At 32.6% G+C, this 20,545-nt stretch overlaps 1 protein-coding gene across 1 annotated transcript; it reads right to left on the bottom strand.

Annotated features, from left to right (window-relative positions):
* Nucleotides 1-3,839: 3,839 nt before the first annotated feature.
* LOC145641005 (cysteine proteinase mucunain-like) lies at nt 3,840-20,341 on the bottom strand. Its single transcript, XM_081692212.1, has 5 exons — nt 19,712-20,341; nt 5,603-5,838; nt 5,367-5,507; nt 4,559-5,005; nt 3,840-4,272 (listed from the first exon to the last, which is right to left on the bottom strand). Exons 1-5 carry the CDS (start codon nt 20,184-20,186, stop codon nt 4,180-4,182), a joined length of 1,392 nt encoding a protein of 463 aa, XP_081548338.1. The 5' UTR covers nt 20,187-20,341; the 3' UTR covers nt 3,840-4,179.
* Between the last annotated feature and the right edge of the window lie 204 nt (nt 20,342-20,545).

Here is a 20,545-nt window from a genome sequence, read left to right as displayed (position 1 = left end):
GATATTTTCCAAGGAAAAATGTTCTCAAAGAACTCAGCATCTCTAGCCTCAATGATATGGCCACCTGCATAAGAGTTGTTAGTACCTTTGACAAAGAAACGATAAGCTGCACTTTGATAAGCATAGCCAATAAAAATAGCATCAACAGTTTTAGGACCAATTTTATCCCTCTTGAAACTAGGTATGCCTGCTTTTGCTAGGCACCCCCACACTTTCAAGTATTTTAGGTTTGGTTCTCGACCTACTATATTTCGTATGGAGTCTTGTCAAGCATCTGGTGAGGAACCCTGTTCAAAACATAACAAGAAGAAAGAATAACCTCCCCCCACATGTTATTAGGAAGCCCAGAACTAATAAGCATAGAATTCATCATATTCTTTAAAGTTCTATTTTTCCTTTCAGCTATACCGTTTTGTTCGGGTGAATAGGGAGTCGTTGTCTCATAAACAATGCCAAGTTGCTCACAAAAGGCCTTAAGAGTGTCAAGGCTGTACTCACCACCCCTATCACTCCTAACCCTCTTAATCTTTTTGCCCAATTGGTTTTCTACCTCAGGTTTATATTTGAGGAACATTTCCTCAGGTTTGTCCTTAAACCTGAGAAGATAAACCATGCAAAAACGTGAGCTATCATCAACAAAAGTAATGTAATACTTTTTACCCCCTCTACTTTCGTGATTATTAAAATCACCCAAGTCACTATGAACAAGTTCTAGTACTTTTGTCAGTCTATCTACTGATTTAAATGGCTTCTTTGTAAATTTGCTTTCAACACAAATTTGACATTTTGAAAAAATCGGTGTTAGAAAAACTTAGAATCAAATTTAAGTTTTTAAGCCTTTTAATTGGATCAATATTAACGTGGCCTAATCTAGAATGCAATAAATCAATAGACTCGGCAATATAAGCAGAAGAAGTACTAACATTCTTATTCATAGTGTCAATTTTAACATCAAGAGTAAAAAGCCCCCCATTACAAAAGCCCTTCCCCACAAATTCCCCATTGCGAGTTAGAACTAATCTATCAGAATCAAAAGAGAGCTTCAGTCCAGCTCTCATGAGTAAACTGCGATAAATTAAATTTCTGCGCATTTCTGGAACATGCAAAACATTAGTGAGAGTAAGCAATTTTTCAGAAGTGAGAGTGAGAACGATCTACCCTTTGCCTTGGATAGAAGCAAAAGCTAAGTTACCCATGAAAACCATTTCACCTTCAACCTTGTCATAGGTAGTGAACATGTCCTTATTGGCGCTGATGTGTCTGGTAGCTCCAGTGTCAACAATCCACTCAGCAGCATTACCTATAAAGTTAGCTTCTAAAACAACAGCAACAATAACGTTAAAATCCTCAATAAGATTTGTTGACTTTGCGCATTGTTCTTCTTCTTGACCCTACAATACTTAGCCTTCTGACCAGTCAAACCACACTCAAAACAAGTACCCTTAAACTTGTACTTCTTAACCTTCCCTTTAGGCTTAAGAGAACTGTTATTGGCTTTTGACTGGTTGTTGTGTTTGGGTTCAACAAGATTGGTTGTTGTCTGTTGGTGCTATTTGCTGTTGCTGCTCTGCTGTAATGTTCTTTTGCTGCTGGTGCACCTTTGCCTTGCTGCGCCTAGCTACTGGTGCTGTGCTCTGATGTTGGTGCTGCTGTGCTTTGCTTTGTGCCATGCTGTCTGCTTTTGGTGCTTGCTTTGGTGCCCTTTTTTTTGTTTATTTTTGTTCTTTTGGTTTTTTGGTCGGTTTGCAGGCATGTCTGCTCCTGACTGTAGTTTTTTTGGTGGCTTTCGGGTGTTTGGCTTTGTTGTTTTTCTGGTTTTTTTGTTGTCTGGTCCTGGTTTCCAGAACCCTTCCTAGAAGGTGGCCGGAAATCTGAGTCCAGTTGTTCTAGGCCCTTCCTAGAACCCTTCCTAGAAGGTGGCTAGGTTTGGATCTAGAACTGGTCGTGGGGTGGCCTGTTGTTTTCAGGTCTTTTGGTGTTCTGGTGGTAGTTATAACTTAGCTTTTGTAAGTTGTAACTTTCTTTCTTTGGTAATAAAATCTTATTTTCCAAAAAAAGTTTGGCTCTGGTAGAAGAAGAGGAAGGAAAAATAGAAGGGCCTTTATCTTTGATACAGTTTTCTCCTCAATTTTGAGGTGTCCTACAAGCTCTTCTAAGGTTAGGACTTTCTTTTTGTGCATCAAATTTGAGGTGTCCTACAAGCTCTTCTAAGGTTAGCTCTTCTTAGAGGGAGGGAGTTTCTCAATCAAAACAATAGCAAGGGTAATATCACAAATAGACAGACCTTCAGCAGCCATATTAATACACACATTCTCATAAGCATGAATCTGATCAATAATAGGCTTATCATCAACAAGTTGAAAACTCAACCACTTACTAACACAATAATGTTTAGTACCACCATCATCAGTACCATATTTTTCTGTAAAGCATCCCACATATTCTTAGCATGATCAAAACCCATATAAATATCCAACACATTATTTAACATATAATGCAACAACATGCCCTTACAGGTTCTATCATCCTTAGCAAACTTAACATTAGTTTCAGACAAATCATCTTAATTATCAGGTTCAACAATATCATCAAAAACATATGCAACATCAATTTGTTCCAAATAATTACGCATCTTAACATCCCAACGTTTATAATTCTTTCCATCAAGAGGTTCTAACATAGACATATCAAGATTCAGAAATTTTGAAGCCATAATCGTCTTTTAGATTGTTATACTACTAAGCAATAAAACATAAATTACTTATCTCTTGATGTGTGAACCAAACTGACAATAACCGCGTCGTGGAGAACCACTTACCTAAAAGACAATTTTGCGCTACCTCCCGGTGCAGTAGGCTAGAAGCGTCACCCTCCAGGATAAGCACGACGTCGGAGTTCATGTGCAATCACAAATCCGACTAGAACTCAGTTACTTGCCTAGAAAAGAGAACAGAAAGAACTCGTGTTTAGATAATTTTTAGAGAAGAGAGAAGACTAATTGGTGTTGTGTATTCTGACTGGAAAAAGCAACGAGTATATATAGGCAGTAGAAGGGAAACAGGAAGCATAAAACGTGGGAAGAATCTGGCTAAGAAAACAGCCAAATTAATTCGGCCAGTCAACAACAGAAGCAAGAAACAAGGAATTGAATCAGTCAGCTACAATCAAGGGATTAATGACTAATTTAATTCCGTAATCCCAACAGTCAGAAAAGAATAATCCTAACAGACAAAAAAGAATATTATGTTTAACAAAGAAAGGGAAATAAAATTTCTCAAAAAAAATAACAAGGACCCACGACCGTGCATCGCATTCCCTAAGACCCCAAATCTCGAGCCCGACCCTGCTCGGCGCGCGCGCGTGTGTGTACGTGGAGTAACACATACCTCCCACTCACTCAACTAAGTAGTGCTATGACACTACAATATTAAAACAAGGAAAAACCTTTTTCCCCAACCAATGTGGGACTTTTCCCCTTTCATTTGTTTTTCTCTCTTTCTTGTTTTTCCCCAACTCTCTTATTTTATATCAAGAACTTCCAACACTTGTTAGTGGCTAGCTTATTGTATATATTGTAACCTTTTAGGTTTGCTAATCCCTAAGAGGATTGAGTGTCGTTTTACTTAAAATATTAGAATAAACATTCTCCAAATTATTCCTTGAGAGAAAGGCAAACTCCCCCTAAAAATCAAAGCTTTATAAGAAAACTGAACAAAATACTCCGTTTTCTACACTTATTCATTTACGTTTGAAGTATTCTTATGGTTATTTTCATCTAGCTATCAACGTCTCAATTATAGGTTGCCCTTAGGCGATTTTTGGCATAAACAACAAACAAATAGCAACTTATAAAACTTAGATTTAATTGCTTCTTTAACGCAACTTTAAATGTTCACGATAATTATACAAGAATAAATAACATACAATAAGCCATTACAAGTAATCTAATTTGATCCTCGCCAATATTGTTGGACCACTATCCAGTCTATTTTCATTAATAGGTTATTAACAGCGTAGGATCATATTCTTGCATATATCTGCAGCAATGTTGCACCACTGGATTACTTGTATAAGTTTAAGTAATGCATCATTCATAATATTTTAAGCAACTGCTGATTTATGAATCCGATACCACATAATGGTTTCCAAAATTCACAGCCTCTTTGGGAAAATGTGAAATTAAGAACTGCTCCTCCCTGTGCTATCGAATGCCCAGTGAGGTTTTGCTGGAGTACGCTTCAATGCTGGAATGCCAATAGGGTTGTTCTTACTCTGCAACATAAAAAACACGCCATATAAACTAGCTCACATAGATATATTACCTTAATGCTCACATAGAAATATTACCTTCATCTAATAGATAAATGTCATTTTTTTGAAATTTTGAATCCAATCTAGATACAAAAATGGTTTTTCGCAGTAGTTATCATTATTGCATGAAGTTAAAATGATAAGTATGAAGTAATTTTGAGTCTAGAGATTATTATATATTGTGAGCACGAGTAAGCAGAGTAGCAGAAGAGAGACTTAAGGGAAAAAAAAAAATGATAGTTCTCACCATCGAGCAGGTGCCCTGAAAGACATTGCAAACAGGGTAATCATGGGGACAGCAACTATAATGGTCCTCGCAGCACGAGGCTGCCTCGAGAGGACAGCAGCCCCATGAGAAGCAGTAATTAGCATATTCGTAAATACAGCAGCAAGTGTTGCCTTCAGCACAAGAATAGTAGCTATCACAAACACTATGAGGCTTAACTGGCGTTGGCGGGGATGGGCCTGGATTGGGTGGGTTCATGCCTTCTTTTATCGGGTAAGACGGTTCCATTGCAATACCACACAAGCCAGTATATTTCGTGTTGCGCTCCATTCTAATGTATCCTTCTTCTCCCCAACCAGCACCCCATGAATTCCTAACTATCCAGTAATCTAATCCATTCTCTGTCCCATACCCAATAACTACAACACCATGGTCCAACGCTGTTCCACACTTGCCAGTAAACACACCCTGAAAAAAAAATGCACAAGAACAAAATTATAAGAATTAATTTTAATACACATTTTTGCTACTTAACTAACTAATTGGTTACATATGCATACATCATTGTCATTAGTTAAGGAATCTGATGCTGAATTATATTCTATTTTTGAAAAATGCAGTATTAACAATGAATTCTAGTTGTTGCAAAATTATACTCCATCCATTTTACAATAAATAACACAATTGTGAAATGTGCAACCCTTAAAAATATTTAATATAGCTTATAAGATCATGTTCTAATATTGTATATGTGGCTATTAATTATTAACGATAAAAGTATGTTAACTAGAAGTTTAACATAGTTACGAAAATGCCGTAAAGTACTGACCGAGCCATATAATTGGAAGTCTCTACCACCACCTTCAATAGCAACACTTATTGGCTGATTTGCAACAGCCTTATGCAATGACCTCTCATCGTTGATAGGAACATCCTCATAGTCATCAATCGTAACAACCTTGGCGTTTTTCTGCACAAAATGTAAGTAACATTGACATTATTGGTGTCTTGTGATGTATGTGTAACGTCGAATACATTTTTAGTAAAATGTTGAGTATTGATTACCCTGTACGTATCACAAGTGCCATCACGGGCCTTGTAAGGGTAGTCATCATCAGTATCAATGCCACCATTTTTAATGATGAACTCGAAAGCATAGTCCATGAGACCGCCATTGCATCCCTCGTTGTACGAAGTATCGCAATCTACCAGCTCCTGCTCAGATAGAGAGATCAAGTCTCCTGTAACTATCTGATTTACACCTTCTACAGCAGCTATGGTTGAAAATGCCCAACAACTCCCTGTATTATTCAAGTACAGTTAGTCATCTACAATACGAAAGGTTCCAAGTAGATAATGCTAATTATACATTTATGTCCTCAACAATTTTGGAAATTAAGTCAAGTATAATGGAAAAATAGCACACGACAACATAGGAAATTAGGTCCCGTTCAAAGTTACTGATTTGATTGGAGCTGAACTGAGTTGAATTGAACTAATTGGAGCTGAATTGAACTGAAATGAATGAAATGAATAATTTATGAGATAAAGAAATTAGGAGCTAAACTGAACTGAACTTAATTACTATCTCAGCGTGACTTTCCTCCGTTCGGCCTATTGAGTTACTCTCTCGGCTTGGCTTCCCTCTGTTCGGCCTATTGAGTTACTCTCTCAGCTTGGCCTCACTCCGCTCGGCCTATTGAGTTACTCTCTCAGCTTGACCTCCCTTCGCTCGGCCTATTGAGTTACTCTCTAAGCTTGGCCTCCCTCCGCTCGGCCTATTCAATCACTCTCTCAGCTTGGCCTCCCTCCGCTCGGCCTATTGAGTTACTCTTTCAGCTTTGCCTCCCACCGCTCGGCCTATTGAGTTACTCTCTCAGCTTAGCCTCCCTCCGCTCGGCCTATTGGGTTACTCTCACAGCCTATTGAGTCATTCTCTCAGCTCCACTTTCTCCGCTTGGGGTATAAAAGGTCTTGGGGATATTCTTAAAAGTACCTCGACATGGGGTATAAAGTACTTGGTTTATTTATTAAGGCACCTCTTTCTAGGGGTATAAAGGACTTGGATTTATTCCTAAAGTGCCTCCGCCCGGGGTATAAAGCTACTTGGGAGTTTATTCTCAAAGTACCAAAAAACCTCCGCCCAGGGTATAAAGTTTCTTGGGTTTTTGTTCTCAAATTACCTTGGCCCGAAGTATAAGCTTCTTGGGTTTTTTACTTTCAGTAGAATACCTCTGTCCGGGGTATAAAAGCTCTCGGCTTTCTCTCCTTCAGCACCCTAGCTATAAGTCTATCTGCATAAAAGAAAGAAATATCTCCTTCCCCTCGGCTTTCCTTCAAGCAATGCCCTCAGACAATGTAGGCCTAGGCTTTCGGCATTCAACTAAGCATACTCCATCCTAAGTTTCGATATATTTAAAAGAAATGAAAAAATAAAACTTTTGACTAAGTATTTGGATCTGAGGGCCCAGCTTGGCAGCAGCACACCAAGCGACCCTCTCATCAAGCCCTTCAAGTCCCTCGACATGCTTATGGGCCCTCAACCAAGTCTACTCCCTCATCTCCTCCCTCTGCTCGGCTTGCCTACTCATTACAACTAAAGAAAATCTCACCTCACACATCATAGCTCCTTCAAGCTCTCATCTCTCATCCTACCCTTCAGCTAGGCGTCATACCACTTACAACATCCCTAGGCTCAGCGTTGTTCCCTCGCCTTAGCTATGCGACGAAGCCGAGCGCACAGCATATAAATCCCCGAGCTCTCAGCAACCCGGCGCGCTCAGCTACGCCCTCGACCCCCTTAGTGCACCAGACACTTCTTCGGCCCTTCATACCCTCTTAGCAAGTCCGAGCTCTCAGCTCACTCCACCCCTTCGGCACTTGTAGGCCAGGCTGAGCGCGCAGCCTAGTAAGGTCACGAGGAGCTACCCCGGGCTCTCGACATCTAACATCGCTCAATGCCGCTCTCTCTCTCTCCGCCCAGCTTGACGGTTGTTTGGAGAATATCACTCACTCCCTCACCTCACTCCTCGACACGCCCAGCTTCTCCCTCGGCTTGCTTGGCTGGGCGCCACCCCTTAACAATTCGGTATTCCAAAAAACAACATTATAGCCTGAAAAGCCGAGAAGTAGGCTTGATGAACCAAAGCCCTCAAATCTTCCTTCTCGAATGTAACAATTAAAAATAGAAGAAAAGAGTTCTTCTCTTGGCTAGGCCTACCAAGAGTTTGGACCTCCAGTAGACAAGCAAACCGATCTATATTTTCAAAGAGAAATAACAACAAGTTTTCTAAGAATTAAAAGAAAAAGTGAACTACTTTAATTATTTGTATAAGACAAATAAAGGAAGAGGGGTACGTGTTGTTGAAATGGAAAAAGGGTGGTCCATATCAATATCTTTAGCTAAATGGGCTCTCAGCTAAGCGTAAGGCTTACCTCTCAATATATTATCAAGACAAGTCATGCTCTGAGAATTATACATTGGACTCAACCCGAAGAAAATATTCTAAAAGGAGAAAAGCTCTCCGTTGTCTATAAACCGTCATCCATCATCAGGCTTAGCTCAGATAAATTATCAAAAAAACTGCTTAATCATCTTAATTAAAGTATTTATAATGCATTGCTTGGAGCTGGTTTTCACCCTTGCAAGTCACTTGGGGCTCTTTTTAGCCCTCAAGAACACCTGGGGCTCGTTTAAGCCCTCGGGTACGCCTAAAATCTGCTCCGGCTTACATGACAACTTCTCTCATACTCATTCCGTGTGATATTCGAACTTTTTACGATCTCTTTCCCACGTCACGCGTGGGGCTAAATGTTTGGGCCAAGTTCATTGTCCTAAGCCCATTGATATTGAATTACAAAAATACCCCTCCATGATCCAGCCCATCATTAGTCAGAGCAAAGTACATATTTACCTCTAATATGTCCAATTAAGTACAACTTCTGCCACCTGAAAGTGAAACTATGAATATCACTCCAATCATTAATGATGGTAACTTTTTCCTAATTATCTAACCTTCTTTCTCTACTTTTCTCTCTAAAGTATTCTCTCTCTACATTCGCTAACTTGAGCATCGGAGGGAATTTCCCGGGTCACACCCCCGGGGTAGTTAACCTTCTCTCTTTTGCAGGCATAGCTACCAGACAGCAAGGCGGAACCGAAGGAAATTCAGACATTCATTAGACTTAGCCTTATGAGTTATGACATTTTGATATTATTACCCTAGCACTGAAAAATATTATGTTTCCACAAACAAGTCTAAAACAGTTGGATCTGAATCCAATCTTGGCCCTTTGGCATATAATTTTTTACAAATTACGGAGTATTTTTTATTTATCTCAAACTTGTTAATTTAAATACCTAAACGGCTAAACTTTTTTATATTGATTAAGGTCGAGTCCAAGAACTATTTGAAAATGGATGGAGAAAAACAATTGACGTGGCAATCCAATTATCAGATAATCTCGGTTGATTGGTTTGGGCCACTTTGACAAGTCCATTAAAAAAAGGAGTCCATTTGATATTGTTTATTGCATGTCATCAATTATTCTATCCAAAATATCTGTTACGGTCTTATGGAATTAACAATACTAATTGGTGGAGCCTAATAAGACACCTAAATTGGACTAGTCTACCGGAGTGGAGCTTTACCCATATTATGGGCCACATCAGTCACAAATATTTTATAGATTCTTTCCATTTAAGAGGCCAAGATTCCAACAACAAGGTGGAGTTACGTATACTCTAAAGATTCTAATTTATGTAGTCGTTTTCTAGAGTGGCACTGGTAGTTTTTTTTGGCATTATACCCAATAATCAATGTCTTTTATCTTGTGTCAAAAAATAAATCTCTTTTATTTATATCTACATATATATTAAAACCCAAGGCTGCAAGGCAAGAATTGTAATCATATCACGTGTCATCATTTTTGTCACGTGTCGTCATAAATTGATAAATGCTGTGGGGTCATGTGATTCATGTCATATTAAAACTAATTATGAATTTTTCCTCACAAAAAATTAATGTTCATAAATTCTAATTTTTTAATCCTCATTCTTTCGTTTGCTCATTCATTTAATAGATAAAACAAACTAATATGATAATGAATTTTGTTAATGTTCAATAAAATTTTAAATTTTTTTTTTAAATTATAAAACAACCAATAGATTTCACTTTAATTTATTAAAGTTATTTTTTAAAACAATTTACTATAATTTTTTATATACAAAAAAATGATCCGGAGCATCACCCGGACCTCAAACTAGTTATTATTAAAAAAAATAGGAACAAGCTAACGCTTTGTGTCACTCTTATTTATTATTTGGGGTCACAAGTGCGTGTCATGCTATGTTTATCATTCTTTTGTCACTATATTGAATTGTAGTAATGTGAAATTAATTAAAAAAAATGTATAATTTTAATATTCTATAATAATCTTTAATTTTCATTAAAAGCTCTTCATATATATAACTCCAAATTTAAATTTGACATGCCTATTTTAAATATAACAACATGCTAACGTCAGGTGTCATCATGAAAAGCTCTTCATATGTATAACCTCCAAATTTATATTTAACATGCCTATTATAAATATAACAACATGCTAACGTCATGTGTCACTCTTATTTATTATTTAGTGTAACATGTGCATCATGTGTCAACCTATGTGTATCATTCTTTTGTCACTGTATTGAATTGTAGTAATGTGTAATTAATTATAAAAAAAATCTATTATTTTAATCCTCTATAATAAAGTTTATCTAGTGTGTGGCCCGGGCGTTGCATCGAGTTACCACTTTGATTAATTGTTTTTTTTTTATGAAATATATTATCATCTTTTTTGACAAAATAAAATATATTATGATCGATTAAGTATGTTATTCATAAATGTTAAAAACAATGTTCTAATTGATAAAGAGTACAAAAATATAATTTTTAACACTCTATTGTTTGTGAAATGTTGGTTTTATTCTTTTTATTATTTATATTTTTTCAAACTTCTTATGTCATATTTCATTTTTAATTGATTCAAGTCATTTATAGTTCTATTTATAAGTATAGATGATATCAATTATTATTGGCTAAGATAGTAAGGAAATAAATCTTGTTTCCTTGAGATCTAGTGTTTGAAACCCATCAATAGCTTTTTAATAATGAGGAATGATGTGGCACATAAACGATTTTAAGAACGCTTTTTAATATATAAGTATAGATTTTCATGAAAAGCTCTTCATATGTATAACCTCCAAATTTAGATTTAACATGCCCATTATAATATAATTAATGAAAGATAATATAGTTCATTACTTCATATATATTTTACTCACTTATTAATAATCCGTACTGTTTAATATTAATCATTTTCATTAATTTTGATCAAATTTAAATTTGGCATGCCCATTATAAATATAATTAATGAAAGATAATATATTTCATTACTTCGTATATATTTCACCCACTTATTAATAATCTGTATTGTTTAATAGTAATCCTTTTCATTAAATTTGATCAAATTTAATTATAAATTTACGATGTATCAGAGCATCTCCCGAGTCAATAATTAGTTTACTTATTATTTCCTATGCCCTTTTTTAATTATTATAAATCGGACTTTTTCGTTGAGAGTAAAGATGATGGTATAAATTTAAAGTGACGGAAGGAGCTAGCTTATGCACTACTTTATATTTGTCTATTCTTATTAAGTGTTCATGGTTTATAAGAAAAACTAGTTATATTTCGAATTCATTATGCATTTTGTAAAACATAATACATATTAACTACAAACAATTTTTTTTTTCTTCTCTTACTTCACTGTGGAGCTACACTTCCCTCGTGAGGAGGGCATTATAATGATTAATATCTTTAAAAATATATAAAAATAAATTTAGTATCTTATACCAAATATACTAAGGAAACACACACCATAACAGTTTGACATAAATTTTTTTATAGTGGAAAAAAGGGAGGAGAGAGAAGAGAGGATTAATATCTGTAAAAATATATAAAGATAAATTTAGTATCTTGGACTAAATATACTAAGGAAACACACACCATAACGGTTTGATATAAATTTATTGGTAGTGGAAAAAAGGGAGGAGAGAGAAGAGAGAAAGGTAAAAGTACAAATTTGTCTTTGTGATTGTAGACAAATCATAGAATCAAGTTTTAAACAATAAGGTTATGTAAGGTATTTGTAGTGTGAATACAAATATTTGTATTTTAGATATGAACTAGTTTAAGTCCCGTGCAATGCACGGTTTTTACTTAGCATATTTATAAATTATAATGTTCATTTAACAATAATTAAAAATAATAAAAATCAATATTTTTAATTGAAACAATACTTGATTTTCTTTTCCATTGAATTTTATATTATATTGATATCAAAAGTTATTTAAAAAAAAAAAAAAGAAGCAATATTTAATGATTATAGGGTTTTATATAAGATTAAAATGTTATGTTAATTATAACCCGTGAAATGTACTTATGTACCCCATATATCCCTATTTTGTTGGCATGTTTTGACTGGCATAATGTTTTATAGCATACTTTGACGGTATAATGTTTTATACAAATTTAATTGAATATTTTTTTTGGTGACAATTAATAATCAAGGTTTTTTTATTTTTATTTTATAGTTATTGAATTGTAGTGTTATTTTTATAAATAAATCAACAATTCTAAAAAAAAATATAAATAATAAATAAAAGGAAATGTAACAATCCCGGTTGGAGCAAAAAATCTTTCAAAGGAAAAAAAATATATGATGTAGAATGATATGAACTATGGAAAACTGGAGTTTTACATTATTCCAATATTCCTTATATTACCTTATATGTAGTATATGTTTGTTTGATATAGAAAAATACCTATTATAAAATATTATATGTCAAAATATTTTCATTGATTGAATGCATATAGAATATACTTTATATATAGTTGTCAAATTGAAAGTTAAATATTATAGGATATTATAAAATAATGTTCATAAATATTGTTAAAAAAAAGGAAAGTAAAAGTGGTGGGAAATTTTTTAATCAAAACATGACAAATGTAATATCTTATTCGCCTTTAGTATTATGTTATTGATATGGTGCAATATTTTTGAAATTTTCCTGTAAGGCAAGTGGTGCAATAATTTAAAAACAGGGTAAGTATCTTTAATTGCATAGAACTCATAAAAGAGATGAATATGTTATATTTTACAAATAATACATATTAGGAGGTTTTTTTTTTTTTTTTGAAATAATAAAACATATTAGGAGTTTATTAAAATGATAGAACAAAATGAAACAAAAAAATATGATGAATAAGCATACAATATAACAATAAAAATTTATAGCCAAATAATACATATAAAAATAGTAATGTACTCCTTCTATTTTTTTATTTTTTATTTTAAATTTATTCTAATAAAATAAAACAAAAACAAGAGACCGATTTTAGTAGATAATACTAAAATTAAAAATAATTTCGTGTATACGTTGCTGTAAAAAGTATTTCTCACCATACCGTCCACGTAGGGTCGGGTTTTTGGTTCGTTTTTTGCTAGTAACAAAACCGCTAATAAAGATTGCGGTTATACACAAATTAGAACCGCTAATAATATTAGAGGTTCTTTTTAAAGAGCCTCTAATACCATTAGCGGTTCTTTTTGAAAAACTTGTAATGGTTATTGGTTCTTTAAATAGAACCTCTAATGGTATTAGCGGTTCTATTTAAAGAACCTCTAATACCAATATACCATGAACGGTTCTATTTGAAGAACCTTTAATACCATTAGCGGTTCTATTTGAATAACATGTATTGGTCAAAGATTCTTTAAATTAGAATCGCTAATGGTATTAGCGGTTCTTTAAAGCCTCGAACTTTACAAACCTTCACTAAGCCTATATGTACGGTGTCATGGAAAATAGTTTTAAAACTGACATATATACGAAACTAGGTTAGCTCCCGTGCCCTACACGGTAATTTCCAATAAATAATTTTTAAAATTAACACTATATTGTAATTTCCAATAACTATTTTTAAAAAACAAAAAATTTACTTTCATATATTATATTCATATCAATTGAATGGAACAACAAAATTTGGCAAGAAAAAATCATACTAATAATAATCAACATGTGCCGGTCTTGGCAAGTTTTATTGAAGTATTCATTGTTAATTATAGTATAGTTTTAATTGATTAATATTCTAGTCATAAATAATTCAAGGAAATAGCAAAAGTTTCATTTGTTGATTTGATATGGGCATTTCATTATTGAAGCTTGTAGCTTAGCTTCTATTAAGAAAATATATAATCTTATTGTAATATAAACGTAGTACGTACTACATACAACATATATAATGTATGTCTTTCCTAAAACAAATACTCCATATGTCACACGTATCATAAAAATACTTGAAAAATTATAAAGTGAATACTCCAAATTCAAAAAGGGGATGTGTACAAAAATATTTAAAATTTCACCAAAAAAATCAAGAGGGAAAAATTATAAAGTGAATTCTGGTGATGGTGTTTGCCGGCAAAAATTAAAAAAGGAATCAAATTTTTTGGATTCACATGTTATGGCACGTGTATCCACCACTCCAACAGCACACCCCACCCCCCCCCCCCCCCCAACAAAAAAATGCTATGGCCCACTTCCACTAGCTATAATAAAAAAATGTCCACTACCAACTTACATACATTATAATAAACAAGTCAATTACTTTGCATAAAATCCAGCGCCAGTCAAACCGTTGCAACTAATCCGGGACGGAGGGAGTATTATTTTTTTTTTTTTTTTTTTTTTTTTTTTTTTGCTTAATTTAAGTTCATTATTGTCAATATTTTATTTTATTTTGGAAAGACACATCAAATCTTCTATTATACTTTATATATGTAAAGGATTTGATTCTTAAATAATTTTTTTTCAAAAATAAAAAAAAACTAAAAGACACACCAGGAGATGACACGTGTCATTGCCGGTGTGTCTTTTAGTATATAGTTATTGATTGGAAAGACACATCAAATCTTCTATTATACTTTATATATGTAAAGGATTTGATTCTTAAATAATTTTTTTTCAAAAATAAAATAAAATAAAAAATAAAAAAAAAAAACTAAAAGACACACCAGGAGATGACACGTGTCATTGCTGGTGTGTCTTTTAGTATATAGTTATTGATTATTGATTTTTTGCTTAATTTAAGTTCATAGTTGTCAATATTTTTTTTATTTTTTGGAAAGACGCATCGAATATTCTATTATACTTTATATATGTAAAGGATTTGATTCTTAAATAATTTTTTTTCAAAAAAAAAAAAAAAACTAAAGACACACCGGGAGATGACACGTGCCATTGCTGGTGTGTCTTTTAGTATATACTCCCTCTATTTTTAAATACTTGCTCCGCTTTCCATTTTCGGCCGTTTTTAAATACTTGCTCCATTTTCTTATTTGGAAAGTTTTTACAATATTTAATTAATTTCTCTCACCCAATATATATTTTCTCTCCTCCAATTTTCTCCACTACTTTTGCTTTCTACAATTTTTTATTTGCCACCAACCCCACTACCTCCATATTTTATTAATTTCTCCTAAAACTCCGCGCGTGAAGAAATGGAGAAAGTATTTAAAAACGGAGGGATTAGTTATTGATTACTAGTTTTGTGTCCTATGAAATGCCCGGATTGTTTATTTAATTTTAAGAAAAATTTTAAATCCGAGATAACTCATGACCCGACCCTAATTGACAGGTCTATCTAGTATTAAAATTCTATTAAGTTGTGAAGTATATATATATTATTTGAACTGATTAGTATATATTATAAATGGATGTTTTACACTTTGAAGTGCTTCCTTCGTTTCAATAAATATTATGATACCAAAAAAAAAAAAAAAATTAAAAAATTATGATAATTTTTAGGAATTATAATCTAATAATTTTTAAGAAATAAAATTATAATTCAATTTGTACATCTGAAATATTGGTATTTTATCGAAAATAAAACTCTAAAGTAACAATTTATCCTAAAAACCTATTTGCTTTATACTAACTTTTTTTTATCTTTTAAAGTCTACTTAAATATATCCAATGTGGCACGACACTTGGCGAAAAGTTGGAACGCCAAGTGTCACTTCCTCGTGACCTGGCTAAAAGTTTAGCTTTATATATTAGTTACTAGTTTAGTGCCCCGTGCGATGCCCAGGTTATTTATTGAATTTTAGGATAAATTTATAATCTATATGTCAAGATTTAAAATATATCATTGATACAAAATTAGTAAGGAGTTGATGTGCTTTTTTGACGATTTGCTATCTAGTAAACATGTAATGACTAATAATAATGTTGTTGAAAAAGTTCGCTTTAATACATTAAAAAAATAATTAAAAAATTAGCAAAAAGTAAACTAAATAAAATAGATGTTCAAAGCATGTCGGATTGACCTGAACCCAAAACTTTGGGCAAGGGATGAACATTTCTTGACTCATAACCCGAAGTGACCAAATCCGAGATGTTTCATGATCCAACCCTAATTGATAGATATCCATTCTATTAGATTGTGAAATATATAATTTTAACCGATTAGTATGTATTATAAATAGATGTTTTACGCTTAAAACTACTTCCTTCGCTCCAAAAAAAATTATGATATAAAAATAAATTTATATGATAATTTTTGAGAATTATAATCTAATAATTTTTTTTGGATAAAATTATAATTCAATTTGTATATCTGAAATATTGATATTTTATTGATAATAAAACTCTAAACTAACAATTTTATTCTAAAATTCTATCCAAATAGAATTCTAATCCAGCTTCTTTATCTTATGAAATCTATTTAAATCTATCTAACATGGCGCGACACTTGGCGAAAAGTTAGAACGCCAAGTGTCGCAATATCGTGACCTGGCTAAAAATTTAGCTTTATATATTATTTATATGATATGATTTTTTATTTTAGCATTATCTATGGAAATCGCTTAAAACAAAAATAAAAATAACAAATTGTGAAAAATGAATAAAGATTTGATATTTGGTTTACAAAAAAAAATTGACGGCTGAACATGACACATCACTAGATCTAATGTCTATAACGAAACTAAACTAGAATATTCGTAATAATTTATTTATTTTTTGTTTTTTTTGAAAGCAGAATATTGGTAAATTTATCCGTAAGGAATGGAGCTTGTCCTAATGGAGTTGCGTTGTGAATAGAGAAATGCAGACAAGGGGCAAGGGTATAATTACACGTAAATACATATTATGAATTTAAAGTAGTATTATTGGGTGATTTTTACTACCATTGGATGATCCAAGAGTACCGTTGAACATTCAGTGGTACAATGTATGCATGTAATGGTAGTATATATACATTCAATGGTACTAAATATCTGTAGAAATAGTACCACTAAATAGACAATATACTATATAAGCTTTTAGTGACACATTTAAAAAGTGGTCCCACTTACCTATCTCTCTCCTCCTTTCTCTCTCTTCCATGTACTTTTTAATATTTTTATATTTGTTATGCATTTGCAAATACATAACAAAACCAAATTAGAACTTCCTCTAAAGAATGCGGATAAAACGTCAACGTCCTTACTTCATGGGTCATTCGTCACTGCCTCATTGGCTAATTGCTCAATTTTATGGTGCTGGCCTATCACAACATATATAATTTTACTTTATTTATCGAAAAATATATATTTTTAAAATTTTCAATATAACTCTCTCCGTTTTAATATGTAGTCCCATATGAAATCAATCACATAAAATATAAAAAGAGGACATTTGAAATATAACATTAAAGTAAAAAACATTTCATAAATAATGTAGCCTTATTTAAATTTTTGATTTTTTTTTTAGGAAATCATTAGTTATAATTGTATAAATCTAGGCACTAATTTCTTTAATTAGAGTTATGTCATCAATTCACAATCAATTAATTTAATCAATTAGAATTTAATATGTATAAATTAGGAAATAAAAAATTAAGTTAAAAGTGGAATACATTCAATATGGGTAGCACTTTTTGAAACCCTAAAAAATGTATATGAGACTAACAAATTGAAACAGAGGGAATACTACTTATATTTCTTTGTGTTTTGGTACACTTTGACCCTTTTTTTTTTTTCTAAAGAATAGATTCCACACTTAATATACAATAACAAATAGATTACTCTTTCCGCCCTAAATTACTCGCAACGTTTTGCACTATTCACACATTTTACTTAGACCATCTTTTTTAGCTATAATATGAAAGCCAATATACTCATCATGTAAGATGTTGTTGAATATATTTTAATGTATAACTTCTTAATACTACCTTCGTTTCATATTATTTGCAACGATTTGACATAAACTAGAAAGAAAAAAATGTCTAGTGGTTGCAAATAATATGAAACAGAGGTAGTATAAACTTTTTATGGCTTATATATATATATATATATATATATATATATATATATATATGAGATATTGACGGTCAATCTTGTACATCAGCAAGTGTATCGAGTTAAATTATTGCAAATAAATTGGAAAAGAAGAAGCGTCAATAAGATGTCAATTCCTTTTGTATACCCCCGGTTCACAATAAAAAATACTGTCCATCAATAATTATCACGTGCCATTTGTAGTCATAGTGTCTGCAGACTCTGCACTCTGCAGTGCCCAAAATAAAGAGAAAACAAATTTACTTTTTTTTTTTGATTAATTTTTTTTATCTTAGCTTTCTATCTCCAACCAGAAATTTGTTGAAATTTTTCCAAAAATTATGATTTAATCCAACCTCAAAGCTGCTATCTCAACTAGTAATTGAGCCAAATCTTAGCAAAAGTCTGGTGGATTTGTTACAAATTTAAATCAAATCACAATACGTTATAATTCAAGAGTAGTTTATCATCATTCATCTTTCACATTTTCGCTCCAATTGACTGAGGTTTTCGTCGCTTTAAACAAATTGTTAATTTCCTGCTCATATTTAACTTTTGTTTATATTAAATTTTTTATTTAAAAAATAAAATAAAAACACAATAACACTCAAAAGTTACCCTTTTATATACAAAAAGTTACCCTTAAACTCACAAAAGTCACCCTCTATCTAAAAAAAGTTATCCTTAAACATACATAAACTACCCTTAAACACACACAAGTTACCCTTTTATTTACAAAAAGTTACCCTTAAACTCACAAAAGTCACCCTCAATCTAAAAAAAGCTATCCTTAAACACACATAAACTACCCTTAAATACATATAAGTTACCCTTTTATTTACAAAAAGTTACCCTTAAACTCACAAAAGTCACCCTCAATCTAAAAAAAGTTATCCTTAAACACACATAAACTACCCTTAAACACATATAAGTTACCCTTTTATTTACAAAAAGTTACCCTTAAACTCACAAAAATCACCCTCAATCTAAAAAAAGTTATCCTTAAACAAACACATACGAAGCATAAGTTACCCTTAAACATACACAAGTTAATCCATTATAATACAACCAAAAAAAAAAAAGTTATCAAACCTTTATTACAAAACGCTGAACATCATTACAATTTTCAATAGGACACATCTTCACTATAACTTTTTTCTTCTTCAAAGATTTTTTATCCACCAATTTAGTTGATTCTACTTAAAAAAATTACTGTAACATTAGAAAGAACAAAAACAAGGAGAAGAGGTAAGATGAAAAAGCAATGAAGAGGAGAGAGAGAGGGGATAAGGAGATTATAATTATATAAAGACCAAAATGTAGAAAAGAAAAGAGGAGAGAGAAAAAAATCAGAAAGTGTTTTTGGAGGAGAGGACAAAATCAAAGAGGTAAATAAAAAAGTACGAGTAAAAAAAATCCCAGGCACGTGAGAATATTGAAGAGGACAATAATTCCTCAAATTGGACCGCGCGCCATACACTAAATATTGTACACCGACTTTTTTTAAAAATTTATGATAAGATGTAGGGTCTTATGGATTAATAATTTCCTATACAAGCATAATTCTATTATTGTAATATTTCTAGTGTCACTAAAATAAACAAATAATTTTATCTTATCAAAAAAGTTATGCTTGTGTAATTCTGACTAAATTTAATCCAAATACAATATTGTGAGACATATTGAAGAATGAAGATCATTGAAATCATTGAATAATAATAGTATAATAATAAGATAAAAGCTTACCACAGCTTCCTTGATCTTTAACAGCAACCACGGCCCCTTTCTCCCGCCAATCAACACTCTCCGGGATGCTATCGCCTTCCTTGTAAGCATACATATTGCTCTTCGATCCGACCGATACAGAATTGGACTTCCTTCGAGTACCCAGGTATGTAGACCGGTACTCCTCATTGGTCAAATCAGCAAACTTGTTCAACCCAAGCTTAAAACTCCGGTTTTGGGAATTATGATCATCTATGTACCGGAGATTATCTTTAAATATACCAAAACGACGCTCTTTTTCACCAAGACCGTTGTAATTCCTACCATGTTTAATCAGCCACAACTCGTAAAGAGCCATGACCTCCTCCTCGGTCCGAGCAGCCTGCTCTTGTGGCGCCTTATTTTGGTTGTGTGAAACTACGGACATATTTATAGCTGAGGAGATTACGAAAAGGGTGGCTAATAAGTAGAAGATTGTTATGGATGAGGAAGCCATTTTTGAAAGAAACAAAATTCTTTCCTAGAGAATCAGAGATGGTGAGGGAAAACGGACGATTGCTAATTTTATTTTATTTTATTTTTCTTTGTCATTTAAGAAAAGTAAGAGGTGAATTTATAGAAGCGTAGGGCCGAAGAGAAAATATTATTGCTAGAAAAATGTATTATTGTTTATATTTTATATTCTAATACAAAATGCATTTATTTAAGAAATTTTGAGTATATAAGGAGTGTCATTTATGACACTATTAGGCTAGGTTTTCTTTGTAGTTTTATACTCGTTTTTAGTCTTTTATGTCGTGTTTCTACACAATAATGTTTGTTTTGCGTGTTTGTTTGTAAGTTTAGAGAAATGCG

Source organism: Chenopodium album, chromosome 7 (assembly GCF_948465745.1).
Source record: "Chenopodium album chromosome 7, dcCheAlbu1.1, whole genome shotgun sequence".
NCBI lineage: Eukaryota > Viridiplantae > Streptophyta > Magnoliopsida > Caryophyllales > Amaranthaceae > Chenopodium > Chenopodium album.
Note: the sequence above shows the minus strand (reverse complement) of the source record. Positions and strands in the feature narration are given on the sequence as shown.

Excerpts from the sequence above, each read along its gene's own strand:
- LOC145641005 (XM_081692212.1), bottom strand. The coding sequence starts at position 20,186 with ATGGCTTCCTCATCCATAACAATCTTCTACTTATTAGCCACCCTTTTC. Across the intron at positions 5,006-5,366 it reads ACTTCCAATTATATGGCTCG|GGTGTGTTTACTGGCAAGTG; the intron begins GTCAGTACTTTA and ends TTTTTTTTTCAG. Across the intron at positions 4,273-4,558 it reads TTCAGGGCACCTGCTCGATG|AGTAAGAACAACCCTATTGG; the intron begins GTGAGAACTATC and ends TTTATGTTGCAG.